Raw genomic sequence first — 23,770 nt, 5'->3', positions numbered from 1 at the left:
CAACGTTTATAGTAACGTTGGATCCGCTTGCATTGTCACGTGGTACAACACGTTGACGTAATAGGATGCTTACCCAGCTTACCGGCTTACATAGAGATCATATACTAAATCTAGAGGAAAAGGTCCGCCATTTTCCCATACATTCTGGCTGCCGCAAGCGGCGCACCATGCAGGCAGACCCTCTGGGTCCCAAACACGGTTACATCATCAGAGCAGTTTCGTGAACTTCAACAATCCACGAACTTACCGGTGGAAAGATACTCGCGTTCTTTTCGAAGGTTTCTTTTTGCATAGCGCGCAGATGTACGGCCTCGCGTTAACGCTAAACTAAACCATATACCCGGCTTCGCTGGTGGGGCGCGGCTGGGCGCGGTTGGCGCGGTTGAGGAATACGAAACTGCGCAACCACCAGATTTCCGAGATTTCGACAGAAGGGAAGTTAATGCAGCGTAATGACTTTATTGCTTTTTATAAGCGTTAGAATAGCTCAGAATTTAGTTTACAACGTTAAATTATCACTGTTTATATTGCTGAGAGTTTTCACTCTCCGTGTTTACCATGGCAACGTTGCTTTCTTTCTCTCGTGTTCTGTCGCTCTCTTTTGCGATCGTTCACTCGGGACCCAGGATGTCGGCGCACGGGATTTGCCACTCCTCCTCACCCACCTTTACCCCCCTGCCGGCTTACCCCCCGAGCGAGTTTTGGAATACAGCCCGTGCTGGTTTGCGTGTTTGTTTACCTCGTTGGCGTTCGCGTTATTCTTTGAAAACCCTCGGCTCGCTGCAAAAAAAAAGGTACCATAAGCCGCTGTTTCCCGGAGTTGGAATCGCACTCTGTTTTTACTGTGACCCTATGCTGCTTTCAGCCGATTTCTCAAATAGGCATTGGGTGGACCGGTGGACGATGCCGCACGACCACGGCGACCACGGGCACGACTCGTGTGGCCACGGCCACCAACATTCGCAGGGCCCCGACTTGGGCATCCAGTACTCGCTCTACTCCAAGATCGACCTGGACAATGTGCAATGCCTCAACGAGGAAGTCGAGGGCAGCGGCAAGCTCGTCTTCAAGCCCTGGGAGCTAAGGCTCGAACTTGACAAGGTGACACACCACCGCGCACGTTCCTTTCGCTTCGTCGGTCGTTTCGTCGACATGGCGTCTCGTCGGTAGATGATAGCCGCCTTTAAATCCACAGCAGCGAGATTCCCGTAAATTGAATGGCGGTGAAACACAACGTCTGTGTAAGGTGGCAAATCTTGCGTCCCGTCCGTGCGCTGTGCCTTCGAAATTATCTTTGGTCAGGGTAGAGAAGCAATCTTGACCCTATCTTTCACTTGATTTATTTAGTATTCCTAAGCAGCAATGATTTCAAATTATTTGAGCCACAGTCCAGATATAACAGCTGGAAAATAGTCGCTGGCGGTGAAGATCTCGGGCAAGTATCAAGTGGCTGTCGGCGGCTTTATCGGCGACTTGTAGAGTGCTCCATCTTCTGGGAGCCCCGATGAACAGCTAATAACAGTTGTATAACTGTTCTACGTCCCTTTGGCTCTACATTACACCTTTACAGAGTACACTGCAGGTCTTCCCGTATATCTGTTACAGGAGTGTTGCCACCAATTCTGTTGCAGCCCTTGATGGAAGTAAAGCGTGCTTTTGCCTCCCTATCGAACACAATTTTCTTCCGATACGTGATGCTCACTTTATGAACAACCAAACCAAGAAAGCAAAAGCAGATATCTGTACTAGAGCTTGACCTTTGTTTGAGTGTGTGAAGTCATACAGATCACTAACTTTTGAGTTATCTGCTCATTCTTCTCACTCTCGCCTTCTTTTCTTGTGTGTTTATTTATTGGGTTTTATGCAGAAACACCCAACCTACCTCGGAACGGTTAAGAACCCAATAAATGCTTCACATATAGGCGTAAATCTGCCACCCTGCTTTTGAGAGAGTAGTGCGTTGTTTGCCAAGCGACATTGCGAGAACAGCAATACTGGTTTCAGGCGCAAGCGGAAGGAGCGAAATGTCATCGCAAGGTGGCCTGCTACGGCAAAACAGACCATATATTTTCCACCTCATGTCGTCGAGGGCGACGGCAGGACACCACTGTAACTTAGCAGATGGTGCCTTCATGTGAGACAGTGGCAAGACAATACAATCAATGCTTACCTGAATTACTGTGCAATCAATTGTGACAATGGGACTTGGCAAGAGGGCCACATTTTGCGGATGAATAAATACCGCTTTGAAAGCGTCATTTTGGGGCATCTTGAATTTAAATTCAGCAGAGAAGCAAAATGAGCTCAGTGACGTAGCATGGCAGTGGTGTCACCCGATCATCTCATGCAGCATACCACAAAGACTAAATCATTTTCACATAGCAGCCATAAACCACTGCAAAGAAACGCTCGTGCCGTTGCAATCTGGTAACGTAACTTGAGTCAGGGACAAGCAGCAAACTAAGAGGTACCATCGGCAGTGGCAAAGACTGTCCACCAGTCTTGACGGTTCGTTGAGCCTGTCGGGCTGACAACGAGGGCGCACCGAGCATTGTAACTGATAGTTGAATTGTCACCTCGTCCTATGGAAAATGCCCCTGACAAAAGCAGTTATCAGCGCAACGTTGCGGCTTAAACCGGAGTGGGTAAAGAGAAGGAAGATAGCTGCAAGAACCCGGCTTCCCTCGGTGTTGCCAACCGCACTTGTAGCCCCATTTAAAAACCAAGATAACCTGCAGCATCAGCATTGTCAAGGAAATGAAGGGAAGTGATTGGCTTACAAAGTAATACGAATCAATTCAAGGGGCGTTTGTCTCCGTGCTCTTCTCTGTCATAGATTGTGGCTATAGTATACAGTGCACAGCTTTTCTCTGCGTTATGCATGCACGTGGCAAGTTTGGGAGCTTTTTCATGCTTCCTCAACAACTGTCTCATCTTAAAACTCCCTTTTAAGATGAGACAGTTCCCCGACTTTTCCAGGTTTTCCCTGACAATTTCAGATGAAATTCCCTGACCACTGCAGAGGCGGTTAAATATATAAGACCACTACAACACAAGGCATTGAGTATTGAGCACTGTGAGCATCATTTTGCACGGGCATAATGCAATTTGCATATTACGAAATATCATGGGTTCGTCCAGTCTGGATTAAACAAGCACTTTCTTGCCGCCGACATTGTCAGTGAAGAGGCCATATCCGAAGACACGATGAAAACACAACGTTCAATCACACACCTCAATAACCGAATGGCAGCATGGCGCATGGCCACCAGATGCACAGTTTCAGATACTTTTGGCTTAATGCTTGGATTGGATTGGAGTCTGTGGCTTTCCCATTTGTTACTAAATCTAGTAGCTCTAATTGGATCAAGCCTAGTGTCGCGCCCTCAATCCAATCCAATCCAAGGCTTGGACTGGATTTGCCGGCTGTTCCCTTTGCATCGGGTAGCACACTCTACATCGGGTGAGCAGACAGAGCCCACGCTTCGCTCTAAGCAGAATTTATTGCCTATTTTTCTGTCCCCAAGTCCGCAAGTCTTTGCTCGGAGCACTCGTTTCTGGCTCATTTTCTCTGACTGGGTTCGCTTTTTGACAATATCCCTGACTATTCCCAGATTTTTCCCGGTAATTAAAATTTCCCTGACAATTCCCGGTTTTCCCGGTCGCTAGACACCCTGGCAACTCACGCCACACATTTTCAGTGTGGCTAGTAGAGCCATTTGGACGAAACTTAAATTTTAATAGCTTCCGAAAAAAAAGAAAAAAATGATTGTGACTTGTAATTTGGGTTGTTAGTAGTTCACATGTGTCTACTAATGCGTTTAAAGAAGCTTCTAGTTTCATCTCGGCCAGCAACATTTAATTTTCGAGGAACTTGTGCAGGGCTCACCAGACCTATTGTAGTAAACATCACTTCTTTTGTTTGTTGCTGGCGTGCAGCTCGCTCCTTTGAGGCTAATTCTAATAGTGTTTAAGGCCGACCAGCAAGCAAAAAAGGGAAAACTCTCTCAATTCCTCCCTTTTGTTTGAGGGAGAGAAGGATGCAAGGGTAATGGAGAGAAGGAAACTGGGAACCGGTTATCTGCCTCGGGAGACGACTCTGTCTCTGTAGGTCAGCCTTTAAACCAATTTTGAGACAAGTTGGTGACTTTCCAAATTTCCTCTGCGGTGCAGTTTGTGGACAGCGACGCGGACGAGGAGCTCCTCTTCAACATCCCGTGCGTAGCAGCCATTCTGGCCCCCGCCGGGCCCGCTTGACCCAGCCCCCTCGCAGCTTCACCGGCAACATCAAGCTCAAGTCCATCCTGGTCATGGGCGGGGAGTCTGGCTCCCACCCGTCCAAGATCCGAATGTGAGTCGACTGCTGGTCGGCACTTCGGTGCCGGGAACGTGCCTCCAGCCAGTCTGTTTAGCACATTTCAACTTCTCGGCTACTGATCATGAGTGTCACTCGTGCCACCCAGTAGGCCCTTTCCGGAGAATCCCGCTCGGCCTCTAGTCGACCCCACATTGCACCGTGCGCGGGGAATTGTGGGGTCCACCCTTACGCTCAACAGATCCTCAAAGTGGCTCGATTCCTTCTCTTGCCAATGCGAGCTCAGAACGCAACGGAAACAAAGCGAGCACTTCACAAAGCCGATTCTGCTTTGTTATTGTCCTGCTCTCTTCTTTCTGAAATTGTAAAATGCTAAAAAAATATGAACTGCTCCTTCTGTTTAGGGCGACCTCTTCATGCGCCCTACGTCGGATTGCCATAGTGCGTCAAAAAGATGATGGGAGGGAATTGTCAAAACTAAAAGGCCAAGAGCACTGGGCCTTTTAGTTTTAAAGCTGGGATGAATTGTTCTGCACATGAACAAAAGGAGGGAGGGTGGGGGAGAGAACCTCTCTTTTTAGAGTGCAGCTCTTAGGCGCCCGATTCCGGCTTCAGCGGCGTCGGCGTAACCGCACGTTGCATGGTGGGACGTTTCCCATAATGATGTCTTGAGTGACGTCACAATGGTCACGACCTTCACAAGTGACGTCACACGGGTCTTGAGTGACGAGAGAGGGAGGAGGAAGGGAGGAGGGGGAGAGGGAGGGACATACCCACCCCTTCTCCTCCCTAACAGCCGAGCTCTAATTCGGCATTACAGGGAATTGTAAAAGTTTTTCTTTTTTTATGTGACCTTTGAAGTTTGATTAAACTGCCAGTTGCGAGCGAGCGCTTGTCTGTCGTGTTTATTCTCTGCTTTGTCGTCGCCTTTTGTGTGCTTTTTAGTCAAAATTCAACCCTGGTGCCTAGTCTCTAGTCATTTGGGGGGGGGGGGGGGGGGGGGTCTCTCTCAAAAGCTTACGGAGAGTGATGGGGGAGGTTGTTTCACCTGCACACATAACCTACTTGACTGTGGGTGAGCGTCACCTGGCATGTATCATAAGAAACAGATGCCCATTGACCTGATACAAGCTGATTACACTTGTTAAGAGTAGTTTTCATTGAATTGGCAATTGAACTATTGACTGATTGCAGACAACACAGTTTTTCAATCTGAGATATGAAGCAACTGGCCAAATTATGCACTCTGCTCAACTTCTCTTAACTTTATTCTTTGCTCTCTATTTCACACCCACCAGGCTATGCATTATTTGGATCATCAGCCAGTTCCAGTGGCAGACTTTAAGGAACACTAAACTTTCCAAAACTTTTTCCTTTTGTGTTTAAGTAGTGCATGTAAAAGTTATATAATAAATTTTTCTTAGAAATAAAGGTCGGTTTAGTACAATATTTATGCCACTAAGCATGTTTTGAGTTGGAGGCGACCCCAAAATTAACTTCCATTTCGAGTTCGACGCCTCAAAACAGCAGCTTGTTGTGGAATCGCCCCTAACTCCAAATATATCTTGCAGCGTAAATATTGCGGTTAAATATTTCTTCTTACATACATACCCTATCCAAGCACTTATAACAAAAATGAAGCTTCGGGGTTCGGACACGCAGTTCGGACACGCAGCAAACAGTAAAGGAGGCTGCAGGCTAGCGGGCCCTTGCACCTACCTATATTCGTTACTAGACTGCTGCCACCCCAGGTTCAAGAACCGGCCCCGGATGACGTTTGACGACGCCCGCGCGGAGCCGGAGCAGGAGTTTGAGCTGCACCCGGACAACACGGGCACGCTGGAGTACCCAGTCAAGTGAGTGACAACTCGTTACAATTGCCCCGGTGCCCCGAAACCAGGCGGCGCCGCTCGCCTCCCAAACACCAGGATAGTCAAGTTCTCCAGCGTCCAGCACCTGTCGCTCCACTTCCCGAGCAACTTTGGCGCGGACTCCACGAGGATCTACTACGTGGGCCTCAAGGGAGAGTTCTCCGAGGTAGCTATGGACACTACCCAAAAAAGTGACTGTTTGAACCAGTTGTCTAATTTAAATGATATTTACTGGGCTTGTTTCTGTTGAGAACATTTCTGCCGAATTTCGTTACCTAAGTAAAGTACAAAAAAAAAAAAAAAAAATGCAAATGTTCAAAAATGAAAGTGGGCATGTCTACGTAGAAAAACTATCGTTTTGAAAGTACTTATAAATTTGTCCTTTTCATGTGTTATATTGCTTTAGGAGAGTTCAGAGCAGATAGCTATAGAGCTATATTTCTATATCGTACCATCTTTCATGACAAAAAGCCACATAACCACAAATAGTGTTTTAGATTTCCATCCTTTGTCCAAAATTTTAGTTCTTAAACATAAAAAAAATTACAAAAATAAAAAAATACAAGCTCATAGCTATCTTCCCCTTAAAATTTCACCCCAGGAAAACTCATAAAAATGAATCCAAGTTACGTAATAACAAAACGATAGTTTTCCTAAGGTGAAATTTATGCCGAAAAGTGGAACAAAGAAAAACACGTTCAAAGTGCTCCTACCTCTACCTTTCGTACCGAAAATAATTTATAAAAATTAACTATGCAGTGAAATCTAATGAAACTTTCTGGGAATACTCTCTAGATGTTGGGAGATGTAAATATGACATTTTTCAAAATCAACTGTTTTTGCAGAAATTGTTTTTTCTGGGTAGTGTCCCCCCGGAAGATTTCTGGACCTTAGACTGTTTCTTTTGCCCTGCCTTGTATGTTGGTCATATGAGCCTGTGGACCTTAGACTGTTTCTTTTGCCCTGCCTTGTATGTTGGTCATATGAACCTGGGGGTTAAAAGACACTTCTTGATTACGGTTCGGTTCATTCTAATTCGGTAAAAAAGGGGCGTAGTGAACCGGTGCTTCAAAAACTCTATTTTCAAGTCCTGCCTTTATCCAGTCCAAGTAAGCTTTGCAGTGCAAGTGTCCATGATACAGAAAACGGGTTACCATCACGCCTGTCAACCTCAGCCACTGGACCCCCTAAACAAATCAAAAGAGGTGAAACGTAACCTCGCAAATCACGAGACAGAAACAAAAACCAAAGGCCGGCAGTTATACCCGACATTCGCTGCATATCCCATAACCTCAAGAAGACTGGTAACTTAGTAAATATTGATTTTGTCTCTTCGGTCCCCCGCTCTCAGGTTTATGTAAAAACAATAACGCTGCACCAAAAACCAATATAAGCCGCACAAAAAAAAAAGGCATAAAACCCCGTACATCCCTGGCTCAGAAGGAGTGGTTTATTTCTTCCCCCCTTTGTGTGGCAAACTTTATGTAAGTCAAACAGGAAGATATGTCAACAACAGACTAAAAGAATATAACAACAACGTCTCGGCAGCCGACTCATAACTTCGAGGCACTCACTGCTGCAACTGCGGATGCTCGGCGAACTTCTGAAACTGCTCCGTAATCAGCAAGAATTATGACCCACTCACAAGAAAAGTCATCAAAGCAGCAAGTATCATGAGACAGAGTGAGACATATGTTAGCAATCCTTCTCTATCACTTTTTGAGGAGTTATAGCTGGACTCTATTCTAAGGTGACAGGTGCATTAGACTTTAAAATTGTTTAGAAGAGAACGAAGTACCATGCAGAATAACAGTTGTCTTACTTAGCAGCAGAAAGAGAACAACGAAGTGTGATAAAAAAATTTTTCTTTCTCTTTTTTTTTTGTCGGTGAAAAGGAGCAAGACAAAAATTCAAACAAGAGTCGATAGTCAGTGCAACGCGAGAGGTTCTTTTTTCACAGTGTGCGTGTGGTCTTAGTGTGTGAGTTAGGTATCTTTTGCGTTGTTACCTTTAAGTCATGAATAGCCAACTCGCCCAAGTCTTCATCTTAAGGAGCTGGCAGAAGTTTCTCAGTGATCGAATTAGTGTCGCTAGATGTAGATTGTACCTATGTATATGGCGGTCAACCTATATCGATTCCAACTTTTTGATTTCATTACCGGGGCCGACTCAGCTTCCGCAATGCCGTCGGAGCTACTTGCGCGCACAAGACTCGAGATGAGTCACGTACGGCGTTGCAGGCTTGTGGCACTCAGAAAACCGAGCCAGCCTCAACGGTTTGGCACAAAAACATAAAAGCATGCCCCCCGACACGACTTCTCCGTCCCGCCAGGCTCGTCGCCAGGAGATCCCCATCTGCAGCTACGAACTGGCGCCGAACCCGGCCGACCACAAGGTGAAGGACTTCGAGGCCCTCTCCAAGACCGTCCACTGAGGCAGTAAAAGAAGGGAGACTGGCGCACGTGCATTCTTTATTGGGTACTGCGGGAACACTCCTCACATGCAAACGACGGTGACACGCTGGGCCGGCAAGAAGGGCCCTTCGCCTACGACAACATTCAGACGACCGAGGGAGGGCAGAGAGCTATCTACACGAGCCCACCGTCGGCGGCGCAGGCCGGACAGGAACGGGGGGGTGGGCGGCCTAGACACAGACACGAGACGCACGAGAGAAGGGTGGCACCGCGACCGATTGCTAGGTGAAGCACCATGGAGGGCCGCAAGCGGGGCACGAGGTACGTCGGCCTTCCCGGGACAGCCGGGGAGTAGCGACCAGGCGGCGTCTTGCGCGGCCTCGCCGCTCGCAGGGAGGTTGTGGGGGAAGGTGGTGCGTCGTGGCAACCCGATGCTCGGGTCTGGCAGTGGCTGCGACGAGGGCCACGCAGCGGCGGCGGTAGTGGTGGCGGTGGTGGTGTTGGTGGGGTGGGACGTTGTCGTTGTAATCCGGGGAAAACCGGGTTTGCGGGGGGTTGAGGCTTCGAGGGAGGGATCGGGGGCGGGGTCCCGTTTCCCGAGGGGAGGGAAGGCTCTGCATCCGTGGGCAGAGCCGGTGCCCATGGGAGGGGAAGCCCCACCCTTGGGGGCGGAGCCAGTCCCAGTGGGAGGGATGTGTCCTCCTGAGGCGCAGCCGACATTTGAGAGAGATTGTTTTCTTCTAGGGGTGGAGCAACTTCCGAAGACAAAGGCTACGCCTTCGACGAGGGAGGGAGACCTCCCACGGGGACAGATCCCCTCCCTACGGGAAAGGGCGGCTGGGAAGGAAGAGGGGGCAGTGCTCGAGATCCCTCTCGGAGACGTCAATCCCGAGGCAGACGGGAGTCGGGGCTACGCCCGCCGCGACCTCCAGCCCCGCCCCCCGGCTCTACCCCCGCAGGGGTGCAGCCAGTGGGGGCGGGGCCGACGGGCGGGGGCGTGTGGCCCCACCTACATGTCGCCGAAGATACCAGCGAACGTCTTGCGCAGATTTCTCATGGTGTCGTCGGGGTCCTCGGATTTTTCGCTCGACTGGCTCTCTCGCCGGAACAGGGAAGCCGGGCCCCCCTGTGGTCTCTGCGGGGGTGGCGGGGGGTTGCCGGCCCCGGAGGAGCCCCTCTGCAGGCGCTGTGGGTCCGTGGGCATCGGCCCGCGAGGCTGCGGGGGCGGGCCCGGGGGCGGACCCGACGGGGGACCGCCCACAGACTGCGGCACGGAAGACGCTCGGTCACGACGACGGCGACCGCGTTGGCAATGCGGAACTGAGGAAGGTGGAGCTGAACGAACCAAGGTGAGGAATGGGTGCCGTGCATTCCCAACGGAAAATACAAAAATCAAACCAGGATGGAGTGAGCAGCTCTAGGTGGTGCAGGTTACCTCAGGAGAGCTATTCAAGGGGGAACCTTGGACAATGACCGTTCATGAAGCGCAGCATTTTTCTTTCGCTCTTTCCACAGTTCAGATGTACTTACTAGCTGTGAGGGTGAACTGGTGCTGAGTGTCCTGCTGCTGCATCGTGGAAGCGAGTGCACTCGTGCTAGGAACACATTGAATGGAGCACGCACAATGTGCACCTTCCTAATCAGAAATGTGCAAAGTGGGACATTTTGATAATGCCAGGCTGCTATACACTTCCATATTTATTTTGAAAATGGAAGGGGAGGTTGAGGAAGAAAGCTGATAGAGCGGCTTGACACAACCCTCGGCTCCCCACATGAGGTTGCTAGAGAAAGGATAAAAGCATTTTTCTGCCCAGCATTGCTGGTGAGAGCGGAGTAGCTTAGTTTTATGTGAATGCTAATACAGTAAAACCTCGTTATAACAAAACGGGATATAACAAACTAATGGATATAACAAAGCAATCATAATTCCCCTTGCTTGCTAATAGTGGGAAGAAATGGACATTGGCTATAACAAACTAATGGTTATAACGAAATAATTACGACCGCTCCTTCAACTTTGTTATAACGAGGTTTTACTGTAGCTATAAAGACAATACATGGGTGCACTTTGGAGTTTTAGCGACCAGTGTACTACATAGTCCTGTGATTGGAGTTGGTGTGGAGGTAATGAAAGTTAACGCTCATTGAATTCAATGGCGCAACTATACAAAATTAGTTTATCCTCGTTTCCTTTTTGTCTTCGGGGCCACCAATTGCGGAAGTTTGCACGCCCCATCTGCTCGTCGTCACAATGTCTAGTTAACTCGCCGCGCGATTCGAGCTCAATCTCTTCCGCCATTTCCTTGTGAAAGGCAGAAAAACAAGCCTCCGTTTCTTAATCAAGACTTCCAATGGAATGAGAAGGTTCCGGCAGGAGGTCACTTGGCAGCCGACTAGGGCACAAAACCTGGTTGCAAAGCAACACAGCACCAGCAGTCGAGTGGTGGAACGAGGAGTTTTAACGAGCCACTTGGGACGCTTTCTGTCACCGACTTGGGGGGTTAGCTTCCTGCACCGTCTGTGCTCTGTAAAAGTAACTCAACAAAACAAAACTTAGAAGGGGGGGGGGGGGGGAGGGGGGGGGGGAGAAAACAATAATCCATTAAAAGTATGGGAGCAAACAGAGTATACCAATAACGTTGACCGAGGAGGGACTTGACGTGAGTGGGGTCCCGCTTACCTGTGGGGGCACGTTCTGCTCCTGCGGAGGGTGCTCCTCGGGGGCCCTGGGGGGCACGGTGGGGGCAGTGGGCTGCTTCCTGCGGGAAAAGCGCTCCAGATGAGGCTCGGAACAAATTAAGGTGCAGGATGTGGCCCATTCCACTAGCAGCTAACAAGTGCTCGCAGATTCCGAACTCTGAGCATCTGGTCTCAGCAGTGTAGGGATGGCGCAAAAGGATACACAGTGCAGCAAACAAAGATGCTCTGCTCGCCGGCGGCGGCGCTGAGAGGCCGCCACCGCTACGGCGTTGTTCTAGCCCTTCTCCCTGCCACTCGCCCACCCACCTCTCCGACGTTTGGCCAGCTCCGCGTACAGCACGAACAGCCTAAGCTCGTGAGGCAAAAAACTTGACATACCCTTTCCACGGGAGAGTGAGCATACCCTCAAGTGAGCTGTGTACTTTTTGTGCATTTTGATCGACGGCACTGCATCCCTCTGCGTCCCGACTACTTTCGGTCGTCAAGTACCGCTAGTGCAATCTGCAATCGCTGTTGGGACTGCAATGAGGATGCTAACGCAAATATCAAAACTGAAATGCTGCGAGTGACTACGGACCAAAGTTCTCCGCGGGTGATCAGCGCGGCAAACTCCTCTGGATTGCTCGATGCGCTCCGCCACTTTTCTACACATCAAATGGAGCCGTTCAGAGAGAAAGAGAGATCCATCTCTGTCTCGCTCATACTCACTCACTTACACACTCCTGCACAGTCGCAGGGAGTACAAGAATTTGCCATCTGGGGGCTTAATGCACAAGCAGGAAGACTGGAACCTCCAATGAGATTGTACTGTTTCTACGCAGTTTACTCCACCAGGAAATTGCATTCCAAATTACGGGACTTTGATTTTTCACAAAAACCCACCCTTTCAGCGACATAGTTATCAACGTATCGAAGTGGAAGAAATGGCGCGAAGGACAGAAGACAAGTAGAAGCACGCGCACAGAGTACTGTGCGTGCATGGTTCTACTTGTCTGCCGTCTTTCGCGCCGTTTGTTCCACCTCGATCATCCAACGCCCAACTCCACGCCTTGTAATTCTCGACGGTAAAAGGGTGTACATGGTACACGTGCCGGACAAAAGAAGACTGCAAGGCTTTCGATACCGGTGACTGCACTCGTTTTCCCATGCCCAAAAAGCCTCGATAAGACTTGGCAGCACAAAAGTCTAGCACTATGCATGTCCACTGGATGGATGGATGGATGGTAATGGCTATACCCTTTGTAACGGGCGGCAGCTTGCGCCACCTAGCCTAACATTTCGTCATCCCTTCTATTTTTTTTTTTTTTTGTATGAATTTTGTTATAACAGTCCCCCCTCTCTTTTAAATTGAATTTATTGCCTATTTTTATATGTATTTGTTTTTTATCCTTCCCTAAATCTCTTCCACCAATCTTCCAATCTCCTCTTAGTTACCGCAATTCTTTCCCTATCCATTCGTCCATTCATGTCCGGAAAACCCAGCGCCCCCTCCAAATCCGTAGTCATCCCCCCCAAGAGGGTGGGACGAAGCCCCGTGCACCTTAAAATTACATGTTCTATAGTTTCCCTTTCGCGGTTGCATACGTCACACAGAGTGTCTACTTCCTGAAATTTAGCCCTATACGTTTTCGTTCGCAGCACCCCCGTTCTAGCCTCAAACAGCAAAGAGCTCCCCACTGAATTATCATACAGCTGTTCCTTCTTTATTTCTTGTTTTTGTGCCCTGTATATTGCTAAAGCTGATTTCCCCTGCATTCTCTCTTCCCACAATTTCCTCTCTGTTTCCTTTACTCCCTTTTCTACTGTTATGCTCTGATCGGCTCCATCTCGTTGAATGTATTTAAATCTCAACTTGCGGGTTCGGTTTGTCCACCTAGTGTTTAGACTTTTCATATATAGATACTTGTACACTTTCGCTGCCCACCGTGTATCCTCAATTTCAGCTAGTCTTTGTTCAAATTTTACTTTACTGATCGCTTCTCTACTCTCAAAAGATGCCCAACCCGTATCCCCCTGTACTCCCTCATTTGGTGTATTCCCATGTGCCCCCAATGCCAACCTACCCACACTCCTTTGCTGTATCTCTAAACCTGCCTGAATTTCTGACCTCATACACAATACCGCATTCCCAAATGACAGTCCTGGCACCATGACTCCCTTCCATACACCCCTAACAACTTCATATCTATTATAGTTCCATAGTGCCCTGTGTTTCATGATAGCCGAATCTCGTTTCCCCATCTTTATTACAATAATGTCTGTCCGTCCAGGGTTGCCAGCATATGAGTAGAGATGTACTTATTCTCCTTGCATTCAGCCACAACCTCGATCCTCAACTACATTCCCTTATGAACCCCGACTTATGAAAAACGGACAGAGGGCCAGGAAGGAAGCGCTTACGGAGGTGCGGTGCCGGGGGGCCTGCAGTACTGTTGCATGCGCTGCAGGACCAGCTCTGCGATGAGGCGACGGTCTTCCTCCTGCGTCTCTCCCAGGAGCTGCATAGCAGAGTCATTGGCCTGCAGGAGAAGGTAACCACACCACAAATTAACTCATTTGGAAAGCAGCAACTGCTTTCCCAAACACCCATGATGATGGGTCTGAGAAAAAGCAACTTGTAGAGAGCAAGAATGTGCAGTTACCGTATTCTCCGGTCTATAAGTCGCACCTTTGTGTAAATGACACCACCCCATAAACGGCCCTTTTCACAAAAAACTCGGTAAGTCACACTTTTTTGTACATGATTAATGGGACACTGCAAATAGCACCATATTCGGACCATTAAAAGAGCAGGTCCTCACAGGGTGCTCTGCCATTCCTTCATTGTCGTAAATGTAGATATGGCCTACATCTTGCACAGTTAAGGTCTACACATGAAAAAAAATCTGTATGAATTGCGCTGTTGTATCCGACACACTGACAAAACTTTTGGAGAAAAAATGCCACTTGTGTGTTGGAAAAAATGGCATGTGCAGTTTTTTCAAAAGGCCGTTAATGAAAGAAATTTCCAGAAGTCATTTACACGTCAGACAGTCCTGTTGTCTACTGAAAATGATCAAGGAGAAAAGTCAATAATTTCACGTAGATGCAGAAAGTGCAATGAACTTGGTCTGTATAATTCCAGTCTCCAATAAGATGGGAATATTGGAAAAACCAACATAACACAATGAAAAACCAGCTCTACCAAAAGACTGCACTTCATTGCTAGAGTCATGGTTGAATATGCCATCGCTGGGAGCATGCCAAACTAAAAAACATACTATAGTTCAGTGACGGCTACCAGAATCAAATTGGGACCATTTTAATGCTAAATCAGGTTGATATTTTCTTTTTCCACTTTTTGGTTTGGCAGTTTTGAAACTACAGTTTTCATCGAGGGACAGAAAACGGCAATTTAAATGTCTCAATCAAAACAAGCAGTAAAACTATACTCCGTCTCACCCTACGATGGACTAAAACCTGAAGGCTGGCAGGCAGAGCACTACTTCAGAAAAGCTTGCATCCGCATTGCAAAGGAGTGCGCAATAGAAATTCGCTACGCAAACTACGAAGAACACTAATCGTACGCATATGGTTCTCTGGTGTGATAGACCGCTATTTTATATTGGTGAAGTAAAGGTACATGATATTTAGTTTCATAAACATTCATGACCATATTTAATAAACATGTCAACTGTTTGGAGAAATGAAGGGTGTGCAGACAACAGTGGCGTAAAGTTGTTTCGCCTTGGCCATAACAATCCAATCCAATCTTTGTGTACGTAAAATGTACTTGGACCCGTATCTTCTTTCCGCACGTGGTCCGTACATACGCTCCCGTTATCGAACTTTCAATCCGAATCGTCTTCATTTCTTAATGGCCTCTGTTTCTGATCCCGGGTTCTTTTCGCCACATTGCTTTTAGATGGTATTTAATCGCTTCAGTAGTCTTCAGTAGCAGCAAGCAGAAGGAGCCGCCCAGAGGGCTTGAATAGCAGACGAAAAACTCCTCCACATGACGCGTCTTGGCGCACTGATACGTACGACGGAGCAAATATACCATGTGGTTTCTAACAGGCTCGTGATTGGACCCAGTGGCCTGTAGCATTGGGTTTTAGTCCATCGTAGGATGAGAGGGAGTATATTAATCGCTTCTGTTGTGAGATCTACAACCCCTTAGTATATATAGTTCTCACGTGACGTCACTTCCTCTACTCCCGGCCGCCATTGTCAGGCACAGAGAAGCAGACGTGAACGCTGCCGCCGCCGCATGTGTGCCACTCGATTGCTACTTTGCTTCGTCTAAAGTGAAGATGTGCGACGGCGTCAATCCGCACACACTATGCGTCGGCACAGACACCACTCCAGATGCGGATGTGCAGCCAGCCATGACACACCTGGACATAATTAACTACTTGGTTTTGCCGCCGAACTATGTGTTGCTGCAACAGATGAAGGCCCTCAAGGCCCAGGATGCCCATAACTATTTCATGAGTGGATGGGTGAAGAGCCTGACAGCGATGCGTCTCCCATTGAAGCGTATTGTCGAACAGAGCGAGGCGAGTTGACAGACAATAAAACCAGCGTCTTTATGAGAGCCGAAGGTTTGCCTGCAAACGAAGAGATGTGCCCGTACTTGGCGCATTACAATATGCAACATTTTAGCTGGGTAAACTCGGCGCTGATGCCGCAAAACTATAGACACAAGTCTGCTACAAACACTACACAATTATAGAAAAGCTGCAAGAAAGGTAAAGTATGTCCATGCAGCGTGACGCTACCAGACACCAAACACTGCCTCGGCCGCTATGGCAATGCGCACAGGGTGCGAACAGAAGCATCCAGCAATCCACGTGCAGTTGGGCAACGTATTTCTTACTGGCAATGAAGTGGCGACCGCAGACACGGACACTTCCGATGTATGCGGGCAAGCCAGAGGCTTCGGCGTTTCTCGGACAGCAGCTTTGTAAGCTCACACTGTCCCGTTATCACCATCAACCATCGGTGCAGCCCTACATTTGGCTCTGGGTTACTCTGCTGTGCAGAGGACTTGCGTCTGCTTCGGCAGCCGAACATCGCACACATCGGCATAACTGTGCCACTGCAACCGCGACCGCACACCAGAAGAAAGATATGTGCACTGTGTGCGCCGCAGATACTGTAGCGACGCAGCCAACGCAGCAGCGGCCAACGTTGCCGGCACCAATCCAGACACCGAAACTATATCAGTACCTGGTAATGGCGCCGACATATCCCACAGGCACCGGCTGTGACGTCCGTGAGAACTACGTATACACAATGAAATGTGGGTAAAACTCAAGCAAATGGTTAGAATGAGCAATTGGTGTAAGTCACACATTAGGTAATCTTTAAAAGTGCTCCAGCCCTTGCCACCTTGTGGCAGACACCTGCACTTGCGTGCAAAGGAATTCAATCCCTAATCATTAATTTGACCACACGCATAGTAAAGGACAACTCTACCCTACCCACACTTAAAAGGGCCCTGCAACGGCTTTTTTTACTGTTTTATTTTTTTAATTTGCACTGAACTTGAGCGCACTGAATGTAGTAACTCGATGAACGTTTTCTTTTCTCAAAATTCGCTTTATTTTAAAGGTTATATGCATATTAAAATTACAAAAACAAGCAAAAAATAACCTCCTTCATGACGTCCTTGGTCCTCTGTCCCCCCTTTTCCCGCGCCCGCAGACCGCGGTGATTGAGGAATGTGGGGAGGGAGGGGAAGACTGAAAAAAGGAGGCAAGGTCGAGGAGAGAGAGCAGCCCGGGAACGGAGAGTTCTTTCTCTCCTTGCCTGGCCAGGACCAACGTCACGATTTCGTCACATGCCACACGCGTTCGACACCACGGGGCGCCGCTGTAGGAGAAGGAGGTTTCCACGTCATCCGGTTAAAATCTGATGGACTGATATTTAGTTACTCTCTCCGTGCCCGCTGGGTTGCCCGAACCACAAGGGACGTGGAAACCGCAAAAAAGGTAAGCACTTAAATAGGTTTGTAGGGCCCCTTTAACAAAGCTGAAAGTCAGCCTACCTGCAGCTGGATTACAGAACTGGTCTTGGCTGGATCAAGCTTTAAATGAGATAAAATCCAGCTAAGACCACTTGCATAATCTGGCTGCAAATGGACCAAATTTCCCCTGGGAATCGGGGATCCCGGCATTTAAAGAGGGCAAGGGGTCCCACCTCCGTGATGTACTCTCGGCCATCCTTGCCCTGAATGGCCTCGACGGCGCAGATGTCGAGGCCGCCAAAGAGCTCCGAGACGGCATCCACCCACTGCTTGTAGCGCTCCGTCATGGGCACCTGCTCCAGGATGGCCGAGCCAATGTTGGCCTTCCAGTTGCCGCTGATGCTCTTACGCCTGCGTCGTCGTCATCATCATCATCATGCGGTGTACATGCTGAGCGAGCTCATTTAAAGCCTGACCTACAAAAAGTTTTTCTGCAAGGTAGGAAAATCCTTCTTGCCACACCTCCCATTTCCCCCTCTCCCACTGCTATCTTGACTCGGAGGGATTTCCTTTTGTTGAGGCCAGATAAGCTTCCATGTTTATCTGGCCCCAAAAAGCAGCAACAAAGCCCAACCCCCTCCCCTAAAACGTGTATAGTAATAGTAATTATTCTGTTTAAAAAAATGCTGACACCCCCCAAGAAAAAAATGACTGCATCTCCACGTGGTGAACGATGTTGATTGGGGAGAAGCTCTGGTGGTGCTGATGATACTGGTTTTATTGTTCATAGGTAGTGCTGACTTTTTTTTTTATTGCTCATAGGTAGTGCTGAGTTCCAAGTTGCGTTTCAGCTTGATTATTACTGCTTTATGGTCAGTGAAATGCAGAACCAGTGGTTCTTCTAGGGGATCAGCTTTGATCCGCTTGAAGCCGTGGGAACGTATCTCCACCGCTTAAGTCAACGGTCCACAGGGGCGGATTTATGGCTAAGGTTTGGGGGGGGCGGTGAGGATTTTTTTTTTTTTTGCTCGCGGGCTAGCGATTTTTGAGGCACCTACAAAAAGCAACTATTAATCGTGTTTTAGCGTTTGTTACAGCCTAAAAATTCCCACCAAATTTGTATTAGTTTCTTGTTCTTTTATATAAACCCGCACCTGTTGCTTCAGTGGTTCAAAGGTTAGCACTATAAGTGGTAAAAAACAAAAATAGAGATAGAGAAAGACATACGTATGCATGGTTCTAAATTCTTTGTCTAAACCATTTAAGCAACACGGGCAATTGAGGCACCCGGTGTGAAAGAGTTTGTGCAGGGACTCGATCAAACAAGATACATCAATTTAGACAAAAAAAAAAACAACAAAAAAAAACACCACAAAGACCGGAGAGGAAAGGATTTGTTAGCAAGACAAATGTAAGACGGCCGAATAATATGGAGACTTTCTAAATCCTGGACGAACGTGATCAAAATACCTTCTTAATTGCATTGTTATTTTATTGACTCACTCTCGAAAATGCAGAGTTCTTGAGAAAAGTGAGCATTTTGTTGGAGTAATTAAACTCTGTTCGATTCTTTATGGTCTTGTGGATCCGTGAAACCAATAAAAAAACAAAAATGCCAGCTCAAATGGTCTTCAGCGCAGTGCCTAGACAAATTGCATGGAGCAACATTAAACTTATTTATTAAACAGATTCATGTTTATCTAATGAGATGAAGAAAAAAAAAAAACCTACATTTGGGGAGGATAAAATAGAGACATAATTATTTACACAAGTTATCAAATTAAATGTTCTTCATCTTCAGAGCACGAACATCGCCTTCCTTCGTCGTGCTCCCTGCGCGTAGCGGTCTACCACCTTCTCTTGGTCGACGTTCACGTCTCGGTGGACGTGGAGGAGGGCAAGACCGTTGAGTCTCTTTTCGCCGCACCGCGATCGAATCCAAGTTTTAATTCGACGAAGGGTGGAGAAAGACCGCTCAGCCGTCGCAACACTAACGGGCAGTGTAGCGAGAACGCGCAGCAGAGTCCTGATGTTCGGATAGAGCTCTGGCTCCGACTCTTCAAGTGTCTCCACAGCTGTCGATGGAAGAGGCCCCTTCTCTTGTTCGCGTCTCCATTTCGCCGCCCACAGTGAAAATTCGGCTCTGATGATGGTCTGCAAAGCTACGTCCCCCATTCCGAGGAGCACGCCGTATTTTGCCGCCAGGATGCTGAGCTTTGCTTCAGCTCCCTTCTCATTCACATGGCGAGGCAAAAGTGTGTTGAGGCTGTACACCTCCAGCACCTCTTCCGGAAAACGCTGCTTAAGATCTTCCACGACAGATTCCACAAGAGGAATGTATACATGTGCGCGGAAGTATGACTCGGCTGTCTGTGGAGGCAATTTTTCGCAGCTCATTTGTCGTTGGACTAGACGAGGCACATCTAGTTGCGCTCCCATATTCTCGGCAATTTCTTCTGCATGCGCGAAAATTTCTCTGAAAGTCTTCTCGACGTTTAATGGGTTCCGCTTTTCGCTCAGGACGACGATCGTGTCTTTTACGATGTCCGAGGCACTGTTCATTTCCAGATCCGGCTTTTGGAGCAGCCGACTTAGGGGAAGCGTGACTGAGAGTACATCGTAGAGAGCTACGGTTGCAATTACAAATTCGGCATCCAGGATTGAGATAAGCAGTGATCTTGCCTTGGCAGCCGAGCTTGGTTCTCGCCATTGCGAAACCGTTTCCAACGCCTTTGCGATGCTTCCCAGGCTCTCTCTAAACTGCAAAACAGCGTCGTGACGTTCGACCCAACGTGTGTCGCATAACTTGGTCAGCTGTTTGCCAAGCTGGAGTTTCAAAACGGCGTTACGCTTGGGCGAGGCCGTAAAAAACGCAATGACTTCCCGCATTGTCCCGGTGGTGTTTCGGACACTTTGCACAGTTGATGTTTTGGATATAGAAAGGTTCAAGCTGTGGTTGAAGCAGGGGCATCGAACTGCATGCACGGCTACTTTTTGGATTTCCTGAATGGCACCGCAGAGCTCGGAAGTCATTACTGAGCATCCGTCTGTTGCAATGCCTACACAGCCTTTGGGGTTGAGAGACAATGACCTCAGTAGACTTAGCACGATTTTTCCGAGCTTGGTACCAGTCAGTGTTGGCTCCAGTGCGTCGTCTTCGTCTTGCTCTTCCTCGTCGGACCCGCTGTCCGACATGGACGAATTCCGATTCTGATTTGAATCTTGAGGCTTGAGTTCTCGAGGATCTAAGAAACCCACAAAATCTTCTCTGATCTTTAAATCATGTTCATACCTCAAAACAAGAGATAGCTGAGACTTGTGAGCCACGTCGGTTGTCTCGTCGAACATAATGCCATAATATTTGCTCTGCCGAACTCGTGCCAAGATCACGGACAGAACTTCGTCTCCGCAACATTCAATAAGGGCATTTTGAGTTGTTTTGCTTGTGAACATCTTCCTTCCTGTGGCTGTGGAGAGATGTTTTTCGAGGGCATGGTCACCACATTTCACTCTGAAGCGCAGCAGCTCCTTGAAGTTTCCTCCATTCTCTGAACTGTCATTGCCGTTCTTCCCAGTGACCACTGGGCCGTCATCCCGATGTCCACGGAAGGCAATATTCTGCCGGGCCAAGAACACAACGTTGTCGACAATCGAGACAAGCCGCGCGCGGTTTTCAGACACCTGCCGCATTCGCTGTGTATCGATCTGGTTTGCCACGACCCTTGCTGGGTCGCGACAAGCTTTCAGAAAAGCCTTGCCCGCTTCCACTGCTTCGATGTGATATCTAGCTTTGGAATGGGTTTCCAAAGCTCCATCTTTCCCCAGAAGCTTCGCGAATTTTTTCAAAGGCTCCGTTACAAGAGCCTGAAGGGCAACTGTCTTGTGTTTACCCCCAATGTGCCCGGTGGCAAAAAGAGGACAAAATTTGCAGAACAAACCTGCCTTGGCATCCGAGACAACCAGCCAAGGATATTTCAGCAGGTGGTCACTTCTGACGTACCTCCGTTCGACTGTCTGTCCCTTGTTGTGTTCGGAGAAAGGGAAGGAGTAACCTTGAGGTGGCATCCAATGGTGTTCGAGTAAGCCAACCACGGTGTGGTCGTCTGGCCTCGCCCCAACGAAGTTGCCAATGTCATATTGCAAACCAAAGTCAGCCGCTGGATTCCGAACTGTGTGGACGGCTGGATCTAGTGGGGTAGTTCCGTCAAAATTCTTGACCATGGGCGACGGGAGAGCCTCAATCTTGAGTTGTTCATCCACGCCATCAGACTTCAAAGTGAGCTTCGAGTCGTTGCTTGCAATGTCTGCCTCAGTGATAATCTTTTTGGGCACAGCTTGGAAGAAGTTATGCAGAGTGGTACTTTTCCGCTTGGACGACTTTGGTGGACCATCTTCACTCTATGTAAAAACAACTTGTTTTACTAAACAGATAGAACTCATTCATAAGTGACGTAATTTATAAATACCACGAGTGACTGAATCAGCACTAATTACCAATATCAGCTGTGCGATCTTATGCGTCTCAAGCCGAAGTGTAAATAGAACGTGAAAGTAGTAAAGGCTGCGTACACAAATACAAAGAAAATCTATTAGAAAAAATAGCTCAATATAACATACCAAGTCCCAAACGCTGGTTGGCTGGGGGTTCTTAAAACCATCAGTGTCTTTCCACGCCACGAAAGGATTTAGTGAGCGAATTTCGCATAAATATTTTGATTATCCATCGACCGAAAGAAACGCCGCACACAGTCTATGACTAATTTTTATGCATAGAAAGAGGAGGAAACAATTAATGTCTGCAGCGCGACGTTTTCGTTATGTCGCTGCGGATGGTGGAAAAGAAACGAACAGTCCACACGTTTCATTTAGCTTTTTTTTTTCCTTACTACCTATGTCAATTACTTTTCCGGCATGGGTCACGGCTACCAACCACCTCATACGCGAGCGAAGTGCAGAAAATGCCTCGTTATGATTTGTCGAAAGAGCAACGTCATTTTACGGCCTAAAGTGCAACTCACCATTGTAGCGGCTGCAGAACTCGACTCCCGGTTACTTCATCCGCCTTGGGCTCACTTTGTCTCTGGAGGTCAACAGCACTTTCTCGCTACCGGCCGAATCACTGTTTTGCCCAGGAGTGAACGTGTGAACGACAGGTCGAAAGCGCCGCCACTAAGCTCGAACGTGCGCGTCACCACGTCTTCCATGTCAATCGTCACTGAAAAACAGCGATCCGCGACGGAGAAGGGATGAATGGTGCAACACGGTAAAGAAGTCCACGTTTGGTTTCCCTCGCGGATCTTGGAGCTGCACTGTTCTCGGCGCTCTAAACTACCCAACTGACTCCCCTTCAAAGTAGCCTGACCGACCGTTCCTAACTTGTGAAACGTGAGCGCTGGCGTTCCCGAGTTACCTTCGCTCAGGCCCGGCGGCGCATCACTCAGAGCCCACACACGCACGCGTGTACAATGTGGTGACCTACGTTGCTGACCGCTCGAGAGAACTCGCCCTGCCTCGTGGCCTTGCTGCGCTCCTCCCGCTTCGGGAGAACGTAGCCGAGGAGAGGGGAATGCCCGTCGCCTAAGACGGGAAGCGAAAATGAACCAGTTGAGCTTTGGTATGCGCGCTCTCTTTGTATTTCTTGTTGACCTCGCTATCGCCATCTCAACAACACCTTGTTATGACCCGTCCCACCTCCATGTGTGTGTGAGTGCGTGGGAAGGTCATCGAAGCATTTTCCCAGTCGTTAAGACCACTTTGGGGGAAGGTTTCGCCGAGGCTTAGCCGAACGCTCGGGGCCTTGCCAGTCTGGCTGGCGTCAGTCGCTTCCGGGGAAGCGCCGCTCAAGGACTCCTCTCCCTCACGTCACGTGTCAACCCTTCGGACTTCTACCTGCGGCTGGCGCCGAGGCGGCGGAACGCGACAATGTGTGTTCCGTGCTTTCCCGATTCTTATCCGCCACGGTGGCGGGAGGGGAGATTAAACGGAGCCGGCTGTCTGCGGGGAAACAATCCAGGGAGCGTCCAGCAGCCAATTGAAGACCTTGGAGATGTTTCCCATCCCCATTCGCAGGATTCCAAAGTGGGGGGATAATCGTCGTCTTCAGGTCCGATTGTTCGGGAGATGGTCGTCTTCGATCACATATTTTGCTATGAAGTGAGAAAGGCTGGACGCCAGCGAGATGACCATGCTACCCGAGAGACATGGCTGGGCGTCGACACCGAACAACCTCCCCTCCACCCCTTTATCCGAGTCTTGCGGTAATAGTGGACTTTTCCCGCCTCTCTTCGCCTTTCAACCAGTGGTGCCAATTCAGCGGCACAGGATGGCTCTACAGAGGGACGGAGGGAGGAGGGAGCCTCGATACCAAAGCCGCCGCCTTCGTACAGGGTGGAGAGACGCTTTGGACGAGCCCGCGCCGCAAAGCTGCTATCTTAGGTTCTGAACTTTGAACAAACACCGCTTTCCCTTCGCCGGTACATTTCGCGTCTGGTAAACTTGTCCACTCCTGTCTCTCCATTTT

At 48.6% G+C, this 23,770-nt stretch overlaps 3 protein-coding genes across 4 annotated transcripts in view; 1 reads left to right on the top strand and 2 right to left on the bottom strand.

Annotated features, from left to right (window-relative positions):
• Positions 1-684: 684 nt before the first annotated feature.
• LOC8052477 (PITH domain-containing protein CG6153) lies at positions 685-8,643 on the top strand. 2 transcript variants are annotated; one of them, XM_040215510.2, is made up of 7 exons: positions 685-791; positions 864-1,101; positions 4,174-4,217; positions 4,274-4,351; positions 6,067-6,171; positions 6,244-6,352; positions 8,519-8,643. In XM_040215510.2, the coding sequence occupies exons 2-7, from the start codon at positions 904-906 to the stop codon at positions 8,618-8,620; spliced, it is 636 nt and encodes a 211-aa protein (XP_040071444.1). In that variant the 5' UTR covers positions 685-791; positions 864-903; the 3' UTR covers positions 8,621-8,643. The 2 variants fall into 2 exon arrangements, with proteins under 2 accessions (XP_040071444.1, XP_040071445.1); XM_040215511.2 differs by having other exon boundaries at positions 685-794; positions 866-1,101.
• Positions 8,629-23,770, bottom strand: part of LOC115322051 (synapsin) — a 110,379-nt gene continuing 95,237 nt past the window's right edge. The window contains exons 5-8 of the mRNA XM_029982384.4: positions 17,484-17,661; positions 13,701-13,819; positions 11,281-11,359; positions 8,629-9,864 (exon numbers count right to left, since the gene is read on the bottom strand). Of these exons, the coding sequence (XP_029838244.3) occupies positions 9,610-9,864; positions 11,281-11,359; positions 13,701-13,819; positions 17,484-17,661 (631 nt within the window). The 3' untranslated portion in view covers positions 8,629-9,609. The remainder of the gene's footprint in view (positions 9,865-11,280; positions 11,360-13,700; positions 13,820-17,483; positions 17,662-23,770) is intronic.
• Positions 18,246-22,951, bottom strand: LOC121833514 (52 kDa repressor of the inhibitor of the protein kinase-like). Its single transcript, XM_042286865.1, has one exon. It carries the CDS (start codon positions 21,469-21,471, stop codon positions 19,048-19,050), a length of 2,424 nt encoding a protein of 807 aa, XP_042142799.1. The 5' UTR covers positions 21,472-22,951; the 3' UTR covers positions 18,246-19,047.

Source organism: Ixodes scapularis, unplaced genomic scaffold (genome assembly GCF_016920785.2).
Source record: "Ixodes scapularis isolate PalLabHiFi unplaced genomic scaffold, ASM1692078v2 PGA_scaffold8__174_contigs__length_109621045, whole genome shotgun sequence".
Classification (NCBI taxonomy): Eukaryota; Metazoa; Arthropoda; class Arachnida; order Ixodida; family Ixodidae; genus Ixodes; species Ixodes scapularis.
Note: the sequence above shows the minus strand (reverse complement) of the source record. Positions and strands in the feature narration are given on the sequence as shown.

What these genes read in the sequence shown, in the direction of transcription:
- LOC121833514 (XM_042286865.1), bottom strand. Translation starts at nt 21,471, where the DNA reads ATGGTCAAGAATTTTGACGGAACTACCCCACTAGATCCAGCCGTCCAC.
- LOC8052477 (XM_040215510.2), top strand. Translation starts at nt 904, where the DNA reads ATGCCGCACGACCACGGCGACCACGGGCACGACTCGTGTGGCCACGGC. An exon ending in ACGCTGGAGTACCCAGTCAA is followed by an intron (nt 6,172 to 6,243) that starts GTGAGTGACAAC and finishes CCCAAACACCAG; the next exon opens with GATAGTCAAGTTCTCCAGCG. An exon ending in TCAAGGGAGAGTTCTCCGAG is followed by an intron (nt 6,353 to 8,518) that starts GTAGCTATGGAC and finishes CCGTCCCGCCAG; the next exon opens with GCTCGTCGCCAGGAGATCCC.